The 14,699-nt window shown below is 39.2% G+C and overlaps 1 protein-coding gene across 50 annotated transcripts in view; it reads left to right on the forward strand.

The window, feature by feature from the left end:
• The window catches only part of camk2b2 (calcium/calmodulin-dependent protein kinase (CaM kinase) II beta 2), a 264,708-nt gene that overhangs the window by 226,662 nt on the left and 23,347 nt on the right, over window positions 1-14,699 (forward strand). For 33 of the 50 annotated variants that reach the window (XM_043681403.2, XM_043681412.2, XM_043681409.2 and 30 more), the window contains 3 exons: window positions 957-1,052; window positions 9,612-9,737; window positions 10,866-10,982. The exons of the other annotated variants lie outside the window; for them this stretch is intronic. In XM_043681403.2, the coding sequence (XP_043537338.1) occupies window positions 957-1,052; window positions 9,612-9,737; window positions 10,866-10,982 (339 nt within the window). The remainder of the gene's footprint in view (window positions 1-956; window positions 1,053-9,611; window positions 9,738-10,865; window positions 10,983-14,699) is intronic. 50 annotated transcript variants of the gene reach the window in all.

Genomic DNA, 14,699 nt, shown 5'->3' on the forward strand with positions numbered 1-14,699 from the left:
TGATTTCAAGCAGACCAGAAATTCCAGAATGTGTGAGCAGTTTATGAGGCATGGATCTCAGTAAAATGTAAAGCAGTTTTTTTGTATTCCTGGGTTTGGGTCTTGCAGTGGAGTGTGTGAAGCAGTCGGGTAACGGGCAAACAATACAGTTGTCGATTTGATAAAGTTTAAATTCTTGTCATTTTCATAATGTTATGATATTCAGAAAGCTAATTCTAACTTGCATGGAGTAACTGGTGTTGTTCGTCAAGGTTTGTAACTTCTTATCCAATAACATTTCATCTCAACAGAGAATTTCACTTCACCAATCGTCTGCATTTTTGCAATGAAGAGTATCCAAAGGCCAGAAATGTGTGTCCTGTGCCATTTGTCTGAGTTGTTCCTTTTCACCCCCTTGAGGACATGGGCCCAGGTTGGAGATTACTTCTGCCCATTGTCAGTGTGCTCACTCAGTGGCAGATAACCAATTTATGAGAGCCAAACTGCTCTTTCTGTCTTGCTTTTCTCCCAATTCACCCATGTCCAAACCAAAAAAAATGTGCTTGTTGTGTTTCCACCAGTCTTTACAGCTGCTCTGTCCAGTGAATTATCAGAATAGGAAACAAATGGAACCATGTGGCACTCTCAAAATTCAGTGTGTGCCACTACTCCCAAGACCTGGGAGATGTCATGCACATTGGGCTCATGCTTTTAATCATTGAAGTTTATCAATTATGATTTTTTTTTAAAAAAACAGGATTTGTAATATTTCTGCCTTATCTCTTATGTACACATTCCCACTTCAGACCTTTTATATGAAAAAGTCTTTGAATAAGCAAAACTATACTTTGAGTCTTGTTGAAATGTCCCATCATTATTTTTGCCCCTCACCTTGTGGTGTTTTCATCATTCATTCTGTTTACTGTGTAACATGCTCTGTATGTTTGTTTCCATCGTCCTTTGCATGCTGCCTCCAGCCAAGGGCGCTGAGAGCAGTGCTGTAAGGAACCAGTCAGGTGCTGGGCCTCAGTCCGAGGTGCTCCAGTCTGCTCACCCTCCGCCTCCTGTACTCTGTAAGTTGTCTGGGCATGCTGTATTCTGCATTTCACGCGACAGCCTGTGTGTGTTTCCAAATTGTAGAAAGTGGCCATTCATAAAAAGAAAACATGAAAACGTTTTTATGTAGGTTACTGACATTGAAGGCACAATTTCTTCTCAAAGTTACAGATTCATTTTACCTTTTGAGGAATGTTTTGAAGTCCAGCTATTAATTTGTCCCAAAATTAAATCTGTGTTCACTTTACTGGCAAATGTTTAATTTCTACCATATTATTTTAACCTGAAATATTTTAATAATCAAATTGTGAATGATTGAATTAAAATTTTCTTCTGAAAATTAGGTTAACTTTGTAATTCAATTTGAGACAAATGCAAAGAAACCAGTGTGAAGCATCTGAGACTTGGCTTCTCCAAGAAAAGTTGTGGATGTAAACGCAATTGACTCGAGTCATTTATTGTAGTCATATACTGACTGGCAGTTAGCCAATCTGGCACGTGACTCAGATTTAGCACCTCAAAAGAAGGTGACATCTGTATTCACACAGGATATGAAGTCATCTTAATGATGTATTGAACACTTTCACAAAACATTTAAGACATGATGCCTGCTGTACCAGTTAAATGTACAAATTTGAATAACCACCATCCAAATGATTCTAGTACAGTGCCTGTTAATCTCCCAGAGGTGACCTGAGTATATTTCACTGCACTTCCACAATTTCACCTCATATCTGAGAGACTTTAGACCTCACGTGTAAATTACATCAGTAACGGTGCACTGATCATGCCAAACATGTGATATGATGATAAAGTCAAAAACATGAAATGAGAACACACAGAAACCATCACCATTATCTTTGTGTTGGCATCTCTTATAGTAGTCATTAGAACCTGAGATACCAAGTAAGGACACAACCTGAAACGCAGCATATAAAGTTTGCCTACTCAGTTGCCATTCCAGTTTTTGACACGTGCACACAACATCACAAGTATGTTTGGAAAACGTTTTGAAATCCTTCAGTTCTGGAATTAACTCAAAACTATTTTGAAAATGAAGCCGAGGTTATTTTGATTGAAGTAGTTCAGCAACAAGAATTTGCACAAATTATTTAGTTTTACAGCTGTAATGATGACATGATTATAGGCTGATCTACAACTCATTTCATTAAAAGAGTTCAAGAGCTTTGCACTAAAACATTTAAAGAGCTAATACATAACACTACAGCAGAACGTGAACATTCAAAACATTGAAAGCTTCATGAGTCAACCCTTTCAATGTTTTTAAGACTGAGTCTGTAATTCATTAGCTTGTTGAATGTTGAATGATTTATTATGAATGGCCTAAGCTCAAATCTGCATGATGTTCAGCTTCATCATCTTTGGCTTGAACCATTAGACTTGTTTTACAAGGCTAACTGCAGTCATTCTAAAGTACACCATCTCATCTTTGAAGCTGCATGATTTGTGATTTTGCTGTTGTTGATTGAATGTAAAAGGAGGGTATTGGCACATTGTGTTTGTTTGTAAACACTAAATATTAGACTTTTTGGTTCAGTTCACAGCCAAATTTCTCCCACATGGTGAATTCATTGGCTGATTGGGAAGATATGTTGTTGCACGGTGTTTTAGAAATTGAAAAGGAAACTATTAGTCAACACAGTGTAGAAGAGCATCTGAACATAGGGGTGATAATATCTCCAAAACCATCAGTTTTAGTTTGACCGTTCCATCGAAGTTGGTGAAGTGTCTCTTCTGTCTTCCAAATATGGATATCTCAACCTTGATTGCTTTTACTTCTGCTGGATAATGTTACCATTGCCAGCATGAAAGCTAATGCCCCAGAATATACTTAAGTGACAGCTTTTGATTCAATTTTTTGAACACAATGAATGTCAGCACTCTATTTCGAAAAAATCCTCTTCACATTTTCTCCCTTTTCTGCTCCTCATCCCACCTTTCACTGTACCACAGGATCCTGGTTCAGTCATTTTGAAATTCCAAACTGTTACAAACTGTAAAATGAGGATAGATATATTATTCATTCCAAGCAACCCTGAGAAAGCGGTTGATGGATTGATTTACAGCCAAGTAGCTTGAAAGGCCCTTTCCTAAGAGGGCTGAAAGTGTGGACCACATATTGTGGCACTGCAGTCAGAACAGACAGAGGTAACAGATCTCCCCTCAAGGACATTCATAAACCACTTTTGTTTCGAGCAATGATCTGGCATTTTCCGCCTTTTGTTTAGACTAAAAATTCATATTGTTTGGTTTATTGAAGTCATTTGCAATTTTCCCGTGCTGGGATTGACTTTAGAGCCTCAGAATTGATAACCATCACTGGACTATAGTACTCTCAGATGGGTGCATTTTTAGCAAGGCCTTCTTATTTCGCTGTGATTTGAGGCTTTCTGATCCATCATAGTTCAAACCCCAGAATACAATGACATACATCCACCCATACCCCCCCACCCTACATTGATTCCCAGTACAGGTCGATTTTGACTTGTGAAGAAGTGAGGTAGTCTCTTTTTTTTTTGTTCCTTGAACAAGCATGAGCATCACTGGCAATGCCAACATTTGTTGCTCCGTCTTCTTAAACCACTGCAGTATGTGCAGGTACTCCACAAATGCTTTTAATGAAGGGAGTACGATAGTGACTGCGGAAAGCATCAGCTGCTTCACCTTATTACTCTTATCCAACGCCAAGTAACTGAAAGACAAGGAGAATACAACAGGCTTCATGGCAGGATACCTGATACTTCACGTGGCTGGGAAGGTACTGGGAGCATGAAGGGAGTGAACGTTTGTTCAGTTCTTCCATTTTAATTTGGATTTTTAAGAAATTCTGTATGTGGCTCATTAATAGACATGGCAAAATGGCACCAAAATGTGGGTTCATGCAGCTTTAAATTCATTGACATGCAACATTCTGACAAGTCACTGCATTTGTCTCAATCACCTCCAAAGTTTCCTATATTTCTAATGTCTTTAAAAGGTTTCTAGTGTATGCCAGCTTTAATGGCTTTGCTGGGTGGGGAGGGGGTTGGTAGAGAGGGAACATGATCCTGAACCTGAGTTATAGGAAACTATATGGAATTGTAGTAAAACAATCGTCAAAAGATTTGTTTGCATTTTTATTATTACTGTACAAATGTTAAAATGCCTGTTCCAATGAATACCACTATTGTGTTAGCTGAAATGTAACGGATAGCTGACTGGGACAGCTTGGTACTATTCCTTCAGCTTGTGAGCTCCAAGTGCATTGCATTCTTGCAGTGTGCTAGAGTGGGCACCTGCCTGTGTTAGGGAAAAGTACGACATAAGTTCTAATCAGCTGTCCTACTTACACAGTGAAGATGTTGAGAAGGCTGACTGGTTTCCTTGAATTAAAAGATGCAATTCCCAACTTAGGAATGAAAGAAAACCTGAAACCTCTTTATGTTCTTGAAGCTGCAGTGTTTGATGCAGTATGAAACATTAAAAGATAGTTGTCATCAACTCAAAACATTTCCTGCAATGGGCACAAAGACAATTATGCAAAACATCCTTCATCCCTTTTATGAGATGTCCCTTTCTGTATCTGACACAGTATCTCATTCCGATGATGGTCTTCACAGTTAATTCAGATAATGGAAAAAGTCGATTTGCAGTGTCTTGTCTGAAGCTGTAGTCATTAACAGAATTTCGGCTGTTCTTTGTAATTTCTAAGGTGTAGGTTTGCTCGCTGAGCTGTAGGTTTGATATCCAGACGTTTCATTACCTGGCTAGGTAACATCATCAGTGGCGACCTCCAAGTGAAGCGAAGCTGGTGTCTCCTGCTTTCTATTTATATGTTTGTCCTGGATGGGGTTCCTTGGGTTTGTGGTGATGTCATTTCCTGTTTGTTTTCTGAGGGGTTGATAGATGGTATCTAGATCTGTGTTTGTTTATGGCATTGTGGTTGGAGTGCCAGGCCTCTAGGAATTCTCTGGCATGTTTTTGCTTCGCCTGTCCCAAGATAGATGTGTTGTCACAGTCGAAATGGTGATTTTTTTCATCTGTGTGAAACAACTATTCACAACTCTAAGCCCCCCTTTTCTTGACTACTTTTTACCTGCGACCAACTCTATAACAATGTACTGTTCCAGTAAACACTTGTTAAACCTACATCAACTTAATTTCAAAACCACACAGTGGCTGTCGTCTTCTGTGACTGTTGTCTTCTAGCTGAAGATCTCCCCAGATCATGGTCTTGCTTTTTACTGTAAATATGTTTCAGATGAAAAGGTAGATTTGAGAGTGTTTCCGAATTTCTTGGATCTGTGTTGATGGTAGTTGTTTGATCCAATTTTCAAAATGCCAGCCTTTTTTTATATCCTGCATCAGATTGTCTCATTGGTTCGATGTTGGCAAAACATTAAACTCAAACTTGATTGGGCTTTAGTATTCTGGGGCATAATATAAATTGATTGGTTAAATTCGAATTGTTGTCAAAACAGCAACGAGTTCAGGTATCCAATTCATAGCCAAATGTTACGTATTTTCAATTTTCCAGTACTCTGAGATTGGTTTCTTGTTATATCACAGGTGCTTGTAAGCTCTCAGTGCAGAACATCATTCACTCTCTCTTAAAGGTAGAGTACATGACTTTAGGTTCATAACAAAATGAATATTTACAGACTGATAAAATGTTTTGAGAGTTTCTGACTGAACCACTCTATCAGGCAGACACTACACTGCCCTTTTGAGCGACATTTCTCCTCAACGGTTCTCTTTGCCATCTCCTTATCTTAAACTTATGTCCTTCTTAAAAGACATTAGACACATACACGAAGAGGAAAGTTTGAGAAGGATATGGTCCAAATGCAGGCAAATGGGACTAGTTAGGTTTGAGAAACTTGATTAACATGGACAAGTTGGGCTGAATTCAACCTTGGAAGGTGACAGGTAATGAGGGATGGCTAACATACAAGGGATTACACTATAACAAGTAAGACCCTGAAAGTTCTGTACATACGTGGGATCTTGGTGTCCATGTCCACAAATCCCTGGAGGGGACCTTCTGTTAATAGTCAAAGTACCTTGCTCGCCCCTCAATCTCAATCACCTCTTTCATTCTCCTTTCAACCTTTCTGCTCCAAGGAAAACAACTTGAGCCTTTCCAACCTTTCCTCATAATTCAGATCTACAGGAGCTTCCTGGTAAATCTCCTCTGCACCATTTCTTGTCCGATCAGGTCCTTCTGATAATGTGATGGCCAGAATTGTACATGACACTCCAGTGGTGGCCTAACCAGTTTATGTAGTCCCAGCATAACCGCCTTGTTTTTCGATTCTAATAAAGGCAAGTAGCCTAGATACTTTCTTAACCACCTTGCTCCCTCCAGAGATTTGTGGGACATGCACACCAAGATCCCACTGATGTCCAGAACTTTCCAGGGTCTGACTTGTTATAGTGTCGTCCCTTGTATATTAGCCATCCCTCATTACCTCTCACCTTCTAAGGTTAAATTCAGTCCAACTCGTCCATGCTGACCAAGTTTCTCAAATCTAACTAGTCCCACTTGCTTGCATTTGGCCTATGTCCCTCCCAAACTTTCCTGTACATGCATCTGTCCAAATGTTTTTTAAAAGTTGTAACTGTACCTGCATCTACCACTCCTCGCAGTTCATTCCACATTCCTCTGTGTAAAAACATTGTATCTCGGGTCCTTTATAATTCTCTCTCCTCGCACCTTAAAAATTACGCCCTCGAGTTTTGATCTCCCCTACCAAGGGAAAAGACCTTGGCTTCACCTTATCTATGCCCCTTTTATAAAGCTCTGCAAGATCAACCCTCAACCTCCAAGCTCGAGTGGAAGAAGTTTCAGCCTTCCTAGCCTCTCCATATAATTCAAACCCAACAATCCTGGCAACATCCTGGTAAATCTCTTCTGCATCCTCTTCAATTTATTAATATCCTTCCTATAGCAGGGTGGCCAGAACTGTACGCAGTACTCCAAAAGTGATCTAACCAACATCCTGTACAACCTCAATATGACCTCCCAAATCCTATACCCAATGGTCTGAAGGCAAGTGAGCTAAATGCCTTCTTATCCACTCTGTCTATCCTTCATGAAACTTTCAAAAAACTGTGAACCACTGCTCAAGGTCCTATTATTAACTGTATAAGTCCTGTCCTTGTTCATTTTACCAAAATGCAATACCTTACATTTATCCAAATTAACTGTATGTGTCACTCCTCCGCCCACTGGCCCAATTGGTCAAGATCTCTTTGTAATATTAGATAACCTTCTTCACTGTCAACAATACCACCAATTTTAATGTCAGCTGCAAACTTACTAATCGTGCCTCCTAAATTCTCATCAAAATTGTTTATAATTAACTGGTTTTGAAATTCTCTCCAATCTTTGATCAAGCACTGATCTTCACAGAATCATATACAAATTTTCTTGCAAATTTTACATCAACATAAAGATTATTTTTTGAGTGTGCTGACACTGTATAGACTGCAGTGGTTCATAAAGGCAGCTCAACTTCACCTTTCTAAGGGCAACTAGAGTTGGGTAATATATATTGCCCCAAACAGCAACATCCACGTCCCATGAATAATTTTTAAAAAAATGTTAACATTGAGCAATACATTTGAGCAACAAATTTGATGTTATCATCTGACTCCCACAAATCTTGAGATGCTAATTTTATTTGCCATTCACTTGCAATGCACAAATCTGGATCTACCCACAAGTCAGTGATGAACTGTTTAACATGACAACGTGATCACTAGCTTCTCCACTTTGTTTCCATTTAGTATATTGCAACCACAATCTATATTTATTTCAAATAAAATGTGTTCAGTTAAAGGCACCAGTAATAATCCTTCATTTTGCTTTCAGAGAAAACATTTTGTATGAACATCAGAAATATATGTTACGTAACCTTGCTCAGGCAAACAAAACCCTATGATTCCTGATGCATTGTTTGGTGGCTCTGCATTCTGATTGGCTGGCCAACCCAGTTTTGCATTGAACTGACTATCTTTCTAACAACTTGTCAATGAGCCCTTTTCTATTTTGCTCTTGTTATATTACTTTTCTAAGATGTTTCAAATACATGAAGTGTAGCTGTTCCTTCCCATCCTTGGACAATCATCTATTTTCATAATTTCTGCAAAAGAAAGCCATCAACATGTGTGCTGAGATGCAGCAAGGGTGTTACAGATCATTCAGACTTCTATTTTTTTATCATGTTTTCACTTGGAGCTCTTAAAGATGATGGGAGATGTTCCTATTTTGTTTCTATCATTTGGTTGACCAGGAATCTCTCCTGCTCTTTGAGCTTGTTACTTCAATTGTGTTGGAAAGCGAAATAACCCCACAAAAGCCAGTATCCAATCACCAAGTTACCCTGATTGACAAAAGACCAATCCTTCACTGCAGTAATGTCTCATAAAGATTCAGGCACCCAGAGTCAGTATCTGGGACACTCCCTTTTTTATGTCAGCCAGGGCTCCCGGATTGGACTGGATTAATAGTCCCAATCGGGGAACTCATATTCTACGAGATTCATCTGGCTGACTTTGTTACAGTCACTATTGAAGGATTTACAGGTTAATATCAAATTGTTTATTTGTATTTTGAATCCATCTTTCTTGTCCTGGGTAGGACTCTTAACCAATCTACTCCATTAGATGCTATGCACTGCACACCATAAGATGAATGCACTTCTGAGATGTAGCACACACTTTCTTCCAAAATATAAGGGTGTCAATGCAGCAAGCTAATTTTTACATACCTAACGCTTGTTCAAGGGAGAGATTAGTGAGCAGAAAAAATAATTTTCTTCAGACTAAAACTGTCTTAGATTGTTGAATATGAAAAGACACAACCACCCTTGAAGATTTTTCATGGTATAAATCTTAAGAGTTCAAATTCGAAGCATTTTTGTATGGGTTGCAGGCAGCATGAGTCAGTGATGATGTCACTCATTGCGTAAAAAAGATGTTGTGGCAATGTAGGGATCCTAAGATTAAAAACCAAGTGCTTACCTCCCTGGTGCATAGCAATCAGGCCACAGCAAATGTTGATTTTCTGCTGCTTATCAAAGCATGAATGCATTGTTCTCCTGATTTCCTGGACCAGACAGTGCCTTCAGCATGGTATGAAACATTGTGATCTGCACTTAATCTGCATCTAAACTCTAAGTGCAACCCAGCCATGAATTTTTAACCTGTGTTCAGAAAAGATCTGATGCAAGTTCTCACTGCGAGATGGCAATTTGATCAACTTTTCTGTCTCTTTTTCTCTTCAGCAACTCTCTGCCTGTCTGTCAGTTACTTTGTTTCTTTGTTCAACTTAGGGGAGAACAAAACATTGTAATATATTGGTAAATATCATGCAATCGCAAATACAGTTTTTAAAACTTGACAGTTTTAGTAAAACAACACAGAAAATTAATGTTATATGTTTCATTGAACTCTTGACAATTCACATTCATAAGGATGTATGAAACACATTCCATTTTACTTGAATTTTCCATAAAGATTGTGCTTTTTACAGCTTTTCATCCCAGCTTCTCTCCATCTCCCACTATTAGCTGCAAAGTTCACAGATGTTCTTAACAGTGTACGGAGAGGGTCAGGACCCTTTCCTGACCATGAGGGGCTCCTGACTCCTGCTGCACAGCCTCCACTGCCACCTCTCACTCCCTCTTCTATGCCCAGTAAGTAAGTCTGTGATGAAAGACCACTGAGCATGTGGCGTGTGCACTGATAGCATGCAAGTGTTGGGCACCCATATTCAGCTTTGTGCAAATAATTGAGCCAAAAGACTTAATGACCCATGAAGACTACAATTTTAAGTTGTTGCATGGCCACTGGGGCAAAAGCTGTTTTTCTCATTGGGCAATAAATGTTGGAATGGAAATGCCATGGCAATGTGGTATAGTTCAATTAAAACATACAGTTTGGGACTGATTAATGCCATATCAGTGATGTGAAATAGCCCTGCTCTCACATTACTGTGATCATTTTGGAACCAAACCACAAACAACAGTTTGCATTTCTGTCAGCCTGCCCTGCTATGCCAAAGTTTAAACAGCACTATTGCCATTGAAAGGTACAATCAGATATACGGTTAACAAGGTCCATTTTGAGAAAACAGAACACTTTCTCAGTGACTCTTGACTTTTCTGTCATAGTAACATGTTCTACCTTCCTTAAATCCACAATGCTATCAATTAATTTTAACAAACATTTGGAGACTTAGACTTGTGGAATAATGACACCCCTGTGCTGATGAAAATTCAGTTACAACTTGTTCTGAATTATGTGGAGTAATTATACTTTGTTAGACACTCGCAATTGCTGGTCTTGTTAACACTTTGTTAGCACTTGCACACTTTGGAGGTGAGGTCAAACACAGCAGTCGACTTACCTATTGTGGCTGTGCTCAATAATTTAAATTCTCAATCGAGCAGCACCTTGATCTGAAATGCTTAGATGTGCGTTCAGGTCCCTCTCTAAGGTCTTGAAAGTGGACCTTCTAAGGTCCAGACTGATGAAAACACAAGTTTAATGGATAATTTACTTATGCAATCAGTTTGTTCTGTGAATCTCTGCGTCGTTCAAAGAGAACTCTGATTTAAAAACTTTTGCCATGCAGTATGGAACCATCTAAAGTTAACATGTTTAGAAACTGAAAATAGACACAGTTAAATCTTCTGTAAGTTTTGCAGCTTGCTCAGCAATGCAACTTGTGCAGCAAAGAATAGCACGCCATGGTTTCACTTCTGCCAGCTATTTTATAACCTTGTATATTATTACATCATATTTTCACCTTCCATCCTCAGCTGCGAAATTCACAGATGTTTTAAAGTGTGTGCCACGACAGTCCGCACCTTTTGCTGAATCTGAGGGTGGCCAATCTGTTCAGGTACCACCTCTCACTCCCTACATCTCTATCCCTTGTAAGTAGCAAGCAATGCTGCCTGACTGAGATTCAGCCTTCTCTATAAGGCTGAACGAATGCAATGCACTTTCAGCATGTGGAAGGTGTGCATCTTTCTTGCAAGTTTAAAATGCAGAAAAGCTGGCAGTGATCTAAAATTTATGATGGATATTATTTAAGGACATTCGTCTACAATTAAGCTTTGCTTGTAACTTGCTTGGCAGTTATTTCCAGGCAACAGTCAGTGTACAGTCCTAAATGATGATGCAAGCAATTTGAACACTCAGTTCAACTTGAGCTTTTAAACAAAGCATGAGCCCAGTGCCAAGATAGAAACAGAAGGATATAATCGTACAGTAAATTGACCAGGTACAAAACACTGCTTCTTGAAAAATGCTTGACATGTTTCCAGTTTTGAAAGGTGGTTAAGTTAGGAATACAGTCAGTTCTGCTATAATGTAGTTCTGGTAGTTCCATTCTCGTGCAACCCCGTGTTATAAGAAAATCATGTAACAGCAGCACCATTTAAACTAATAAGGTTGGAATTGCATTGTAACCAATTTGCATTAACGAAACACGCAGTATAGCAGAACAAGCTGTATTTGAGTATAATAACTGTTCTTCCCTACCAGTAACAGCTGGTCGGTAATAAATCATGGTTCTCTTGCTCCTGAGTTAAATTTTCTGTCAAATTTTAATGATCTGATTCCAGAACATTTCTGACAAATGAAAATGGCTTCATGCACAAACATTTATATTTCCATTCTCAACAAGGTGAATCTGAGCTTCCAGTTGCTGCTCCAAACTGCATTGTTAATACGATTGTAATGAATTTTTAAAAAAAAATTATTGATTCATTTTGTGGGACATGGACATTGCTGGCTGGCCAGCATTTATTGCCCATCCATAATTGCCCCTGAGAAGGTGGTGGTGTGCTGCCTCCTTGAACTGCTGCAGTCCACCTGCTACAGGTTGACCCACACTGCCATTAGGATTTTGACCCAGCAACAGTTAAGGGATGGCGATATATTTCCAAGTCAGGATGTTGAGTGACTTGGAGGGGAACTTGAAGGTGGTGATGTTCCCAAATATCTGTTGGCCTTGTCCTTCTAGATGGAAGTGATTGTGGTTTGAAAAATGCTGTGTGAGGATTTTTGGTGAATTTCTGTAATGCACCTTGTAGATAGTACACACTGCTGCTGCTGAACATCGGTGGTGGAGAAGTGAGAGGATGCTTGTGGATCTAGTCCCAATCAAGCAGGCTGCTTTGCCCTGGGTGGTGTCAGGCATTTTGAGTATTGTTGGGGCTGCACCTATCCAGGCAAGGGGGAAGTATTCCCTCACATTTCTGACTTGTGCCTTGTAGATGGTGGACAGGCTTTGATGAGTCAGGAGGTGAGTTAGTCACTACCATATTTCTAGCTTCTGACCTGCTCTTGTAGCCACTGTGTTTATGTGGTGAGTCCAGTTGAGTTTCTGGTCAATGATAGCCCTCCCAGGAATGTTGATAGTCAGGTATTCAGTGAACGTAACACCATTAAATGCCATGGGGTGGTGGTTAGATTGTCTCTTATTCGTGATGGTCAAAGCCTGGCTTTGTGTGGCACAAATATTACTTGCCACTTGTAAGCCCAATCCTGGATATTGTCCAGATCTTGTTACTTTTGAACATGGACTGCTTCAATTTCTGAGGAGTCGTGCCTCACTGCACCATGAGTTGGTGTGTTTTTGATGAGTGCATCATGAGTTTCTGCTGAAATTCAGATATATAGAAGTATGTGCATGAGAGGGAAATCACTCATTTTAAATGAGTCTGTCTTCTTACAGGCAGCGTCACCAGTTCATATAAACTGAAATATTTGTGAGAAACTGATGAACTTAAATCATAAGATCATTTTCTTCTTATTTTTGAGCTAAATTTGACATAACTAAATGCTTGAACATTTTGTTTCTACTTGTGAAGTCATTCTGGCTCAGAAGGCAGAGACTAATTTTCTGCCAGACCTCTACCTCTGTAGGCCAGCCACAAAAAATGCAGGGGAATCAACCTAGGACAGACAGCCCAAGCTTATTCCTCTCTCATCATCTATTCTGCTCCTATGTACACGAACACAAGTGACCGAACAAACATTGCAGTTGAATTTCAACCTGCTGTCTGTATCTCTATCAGTTTTCATTCTTCCAAATGGGGTTTGCTTAAGTTGAGAAAGTGAGGTCTGCAGATGCTGGAGATCAGAGCTGAAAATGTGTTGCTGGAAAAGCGCAGCAGGTCAGGCAGCATCCAGGGAACAGGAGAATCGACGTTTCGGGCATAAGCCCTTCTTCAGGAAGGGCCTTGCTTAAGTTAAGCAGACTTGAGACATTTGTTTCATTTTGAGACTTCCCATCTTAGTATGAGCTGAGAATGTCAAAGGAGAAAATGTTGTGACTGGAGACTTACCTGAAAGTTGTTGTGCAGATTTGCCAATAAGGGAAGCAGCTCATTTGCTCCTGACCTGCTCTGAGGCAAACTCTTTGAGTGTATTTTTAATAAAAGTGAGTCATATTGTTTGAATATCCATCTCATAATCCTGCAAGTGTAAATTTGTGATATTAGGATCAATATCAAGAATATGCCATTTTATTTGATATTGCTATCCAAGGTCATAATCAACATTCATAAAAGAGCTTATCCACTCCCTCTTCATATGGAAGTAATCAAGGGCCTAACTCTTCTCTGTTCATGCAAAAAGGATGGTGGGACATTTGATCCTCAAGATTGATTGTTCCCTCGTTACTGGGAGTCAGATTTTTCTTTTCCCCACTCAGCTGTTTGTTTGTTTCATCAGCTCTTCCATTGACCACACAGTCCACTGAAACACAATTACTGGACTTAAACAAGTCACATGATAGCAAGCTGACCAGCTCCCATACTTCACATTCAACCAGACTTCAGAGCTTCACTGAATAGTAACGTTTTCTATGTAGTACACCTTTTAAAACTTATACATCCTGATCTGTAAGAAGGTTTGGATCCTGCATGCAAGTTTTGTTTGTTGACTTTTTTTGTCTCCTTCTAAAATATATAATTTAGCAATGCTTCAGTAGTAACTTATCCAGATCCTCACATTTGATTTACTTTACACCCTTACCGTTGGACTGAATCAAATTCATAAAATAGGGCTGTTGAATCTAATACTTCCCTAACCTTTTGAAGATAGAGGAAAGACTTGACGTCTTGAAGTTTGTAATTCTGAATAAGGCTCTTGTCGGCTGTGTATATTTTAGAGTTAAAAATCACACCACACCACATTATAGGCCAACAGGTTCATTTCGAAGCACTAGCCTTTGGTTCATCACAACCACCTCATGAAGGAGCAGCACTCTGAAAGCTAGTGCTTTCAAATAAACCTGTTGGACTATAATCTGGTATTGTGTGATTTTTAACTTTGTACACCCCAGTCCAACACCAGCATCTCCAAATCATATTTTAAACGTTAGGATACCCAACATGTTGTTAACTAGATATGTGACCAAGCTTGCATCCTCGTGAACATTATGAATTTAACAACTTATTCCAGCTAGCACTATTTCTGAATGCCTATGATCATGGTGTTTATTATGTAATTTCTATTGAAGTGAGAATTCCAACTAATTCCCAAGGAACATCCATAATCTGTGATTTAAAAAAAATAAAAATAAATATTCAATTCAAGAAAAAACAAGTTCAAGCATATATGATTTTAAAAGCCGTGCG

The sequence above is a fragment of the Chiloscyllium plagiosum genome, unplaced genomic scaffold (genome assembly GCF_037043375.1).
Source record: "Chiloscyllium plagiosum isolate Xiang-an unplaced genomic scaffold, Cpla_swu_hap1 HiC_scaffold_48, whole genome shotgun sequence".
Taxonomy (NCBI): Eukaryota; Metazoa; Chordata; class Chondrichthyes; order Orectolobiformes; family Hemiscylliidae; genus Chiloscyllium; species Chiloscyllium plagiosum.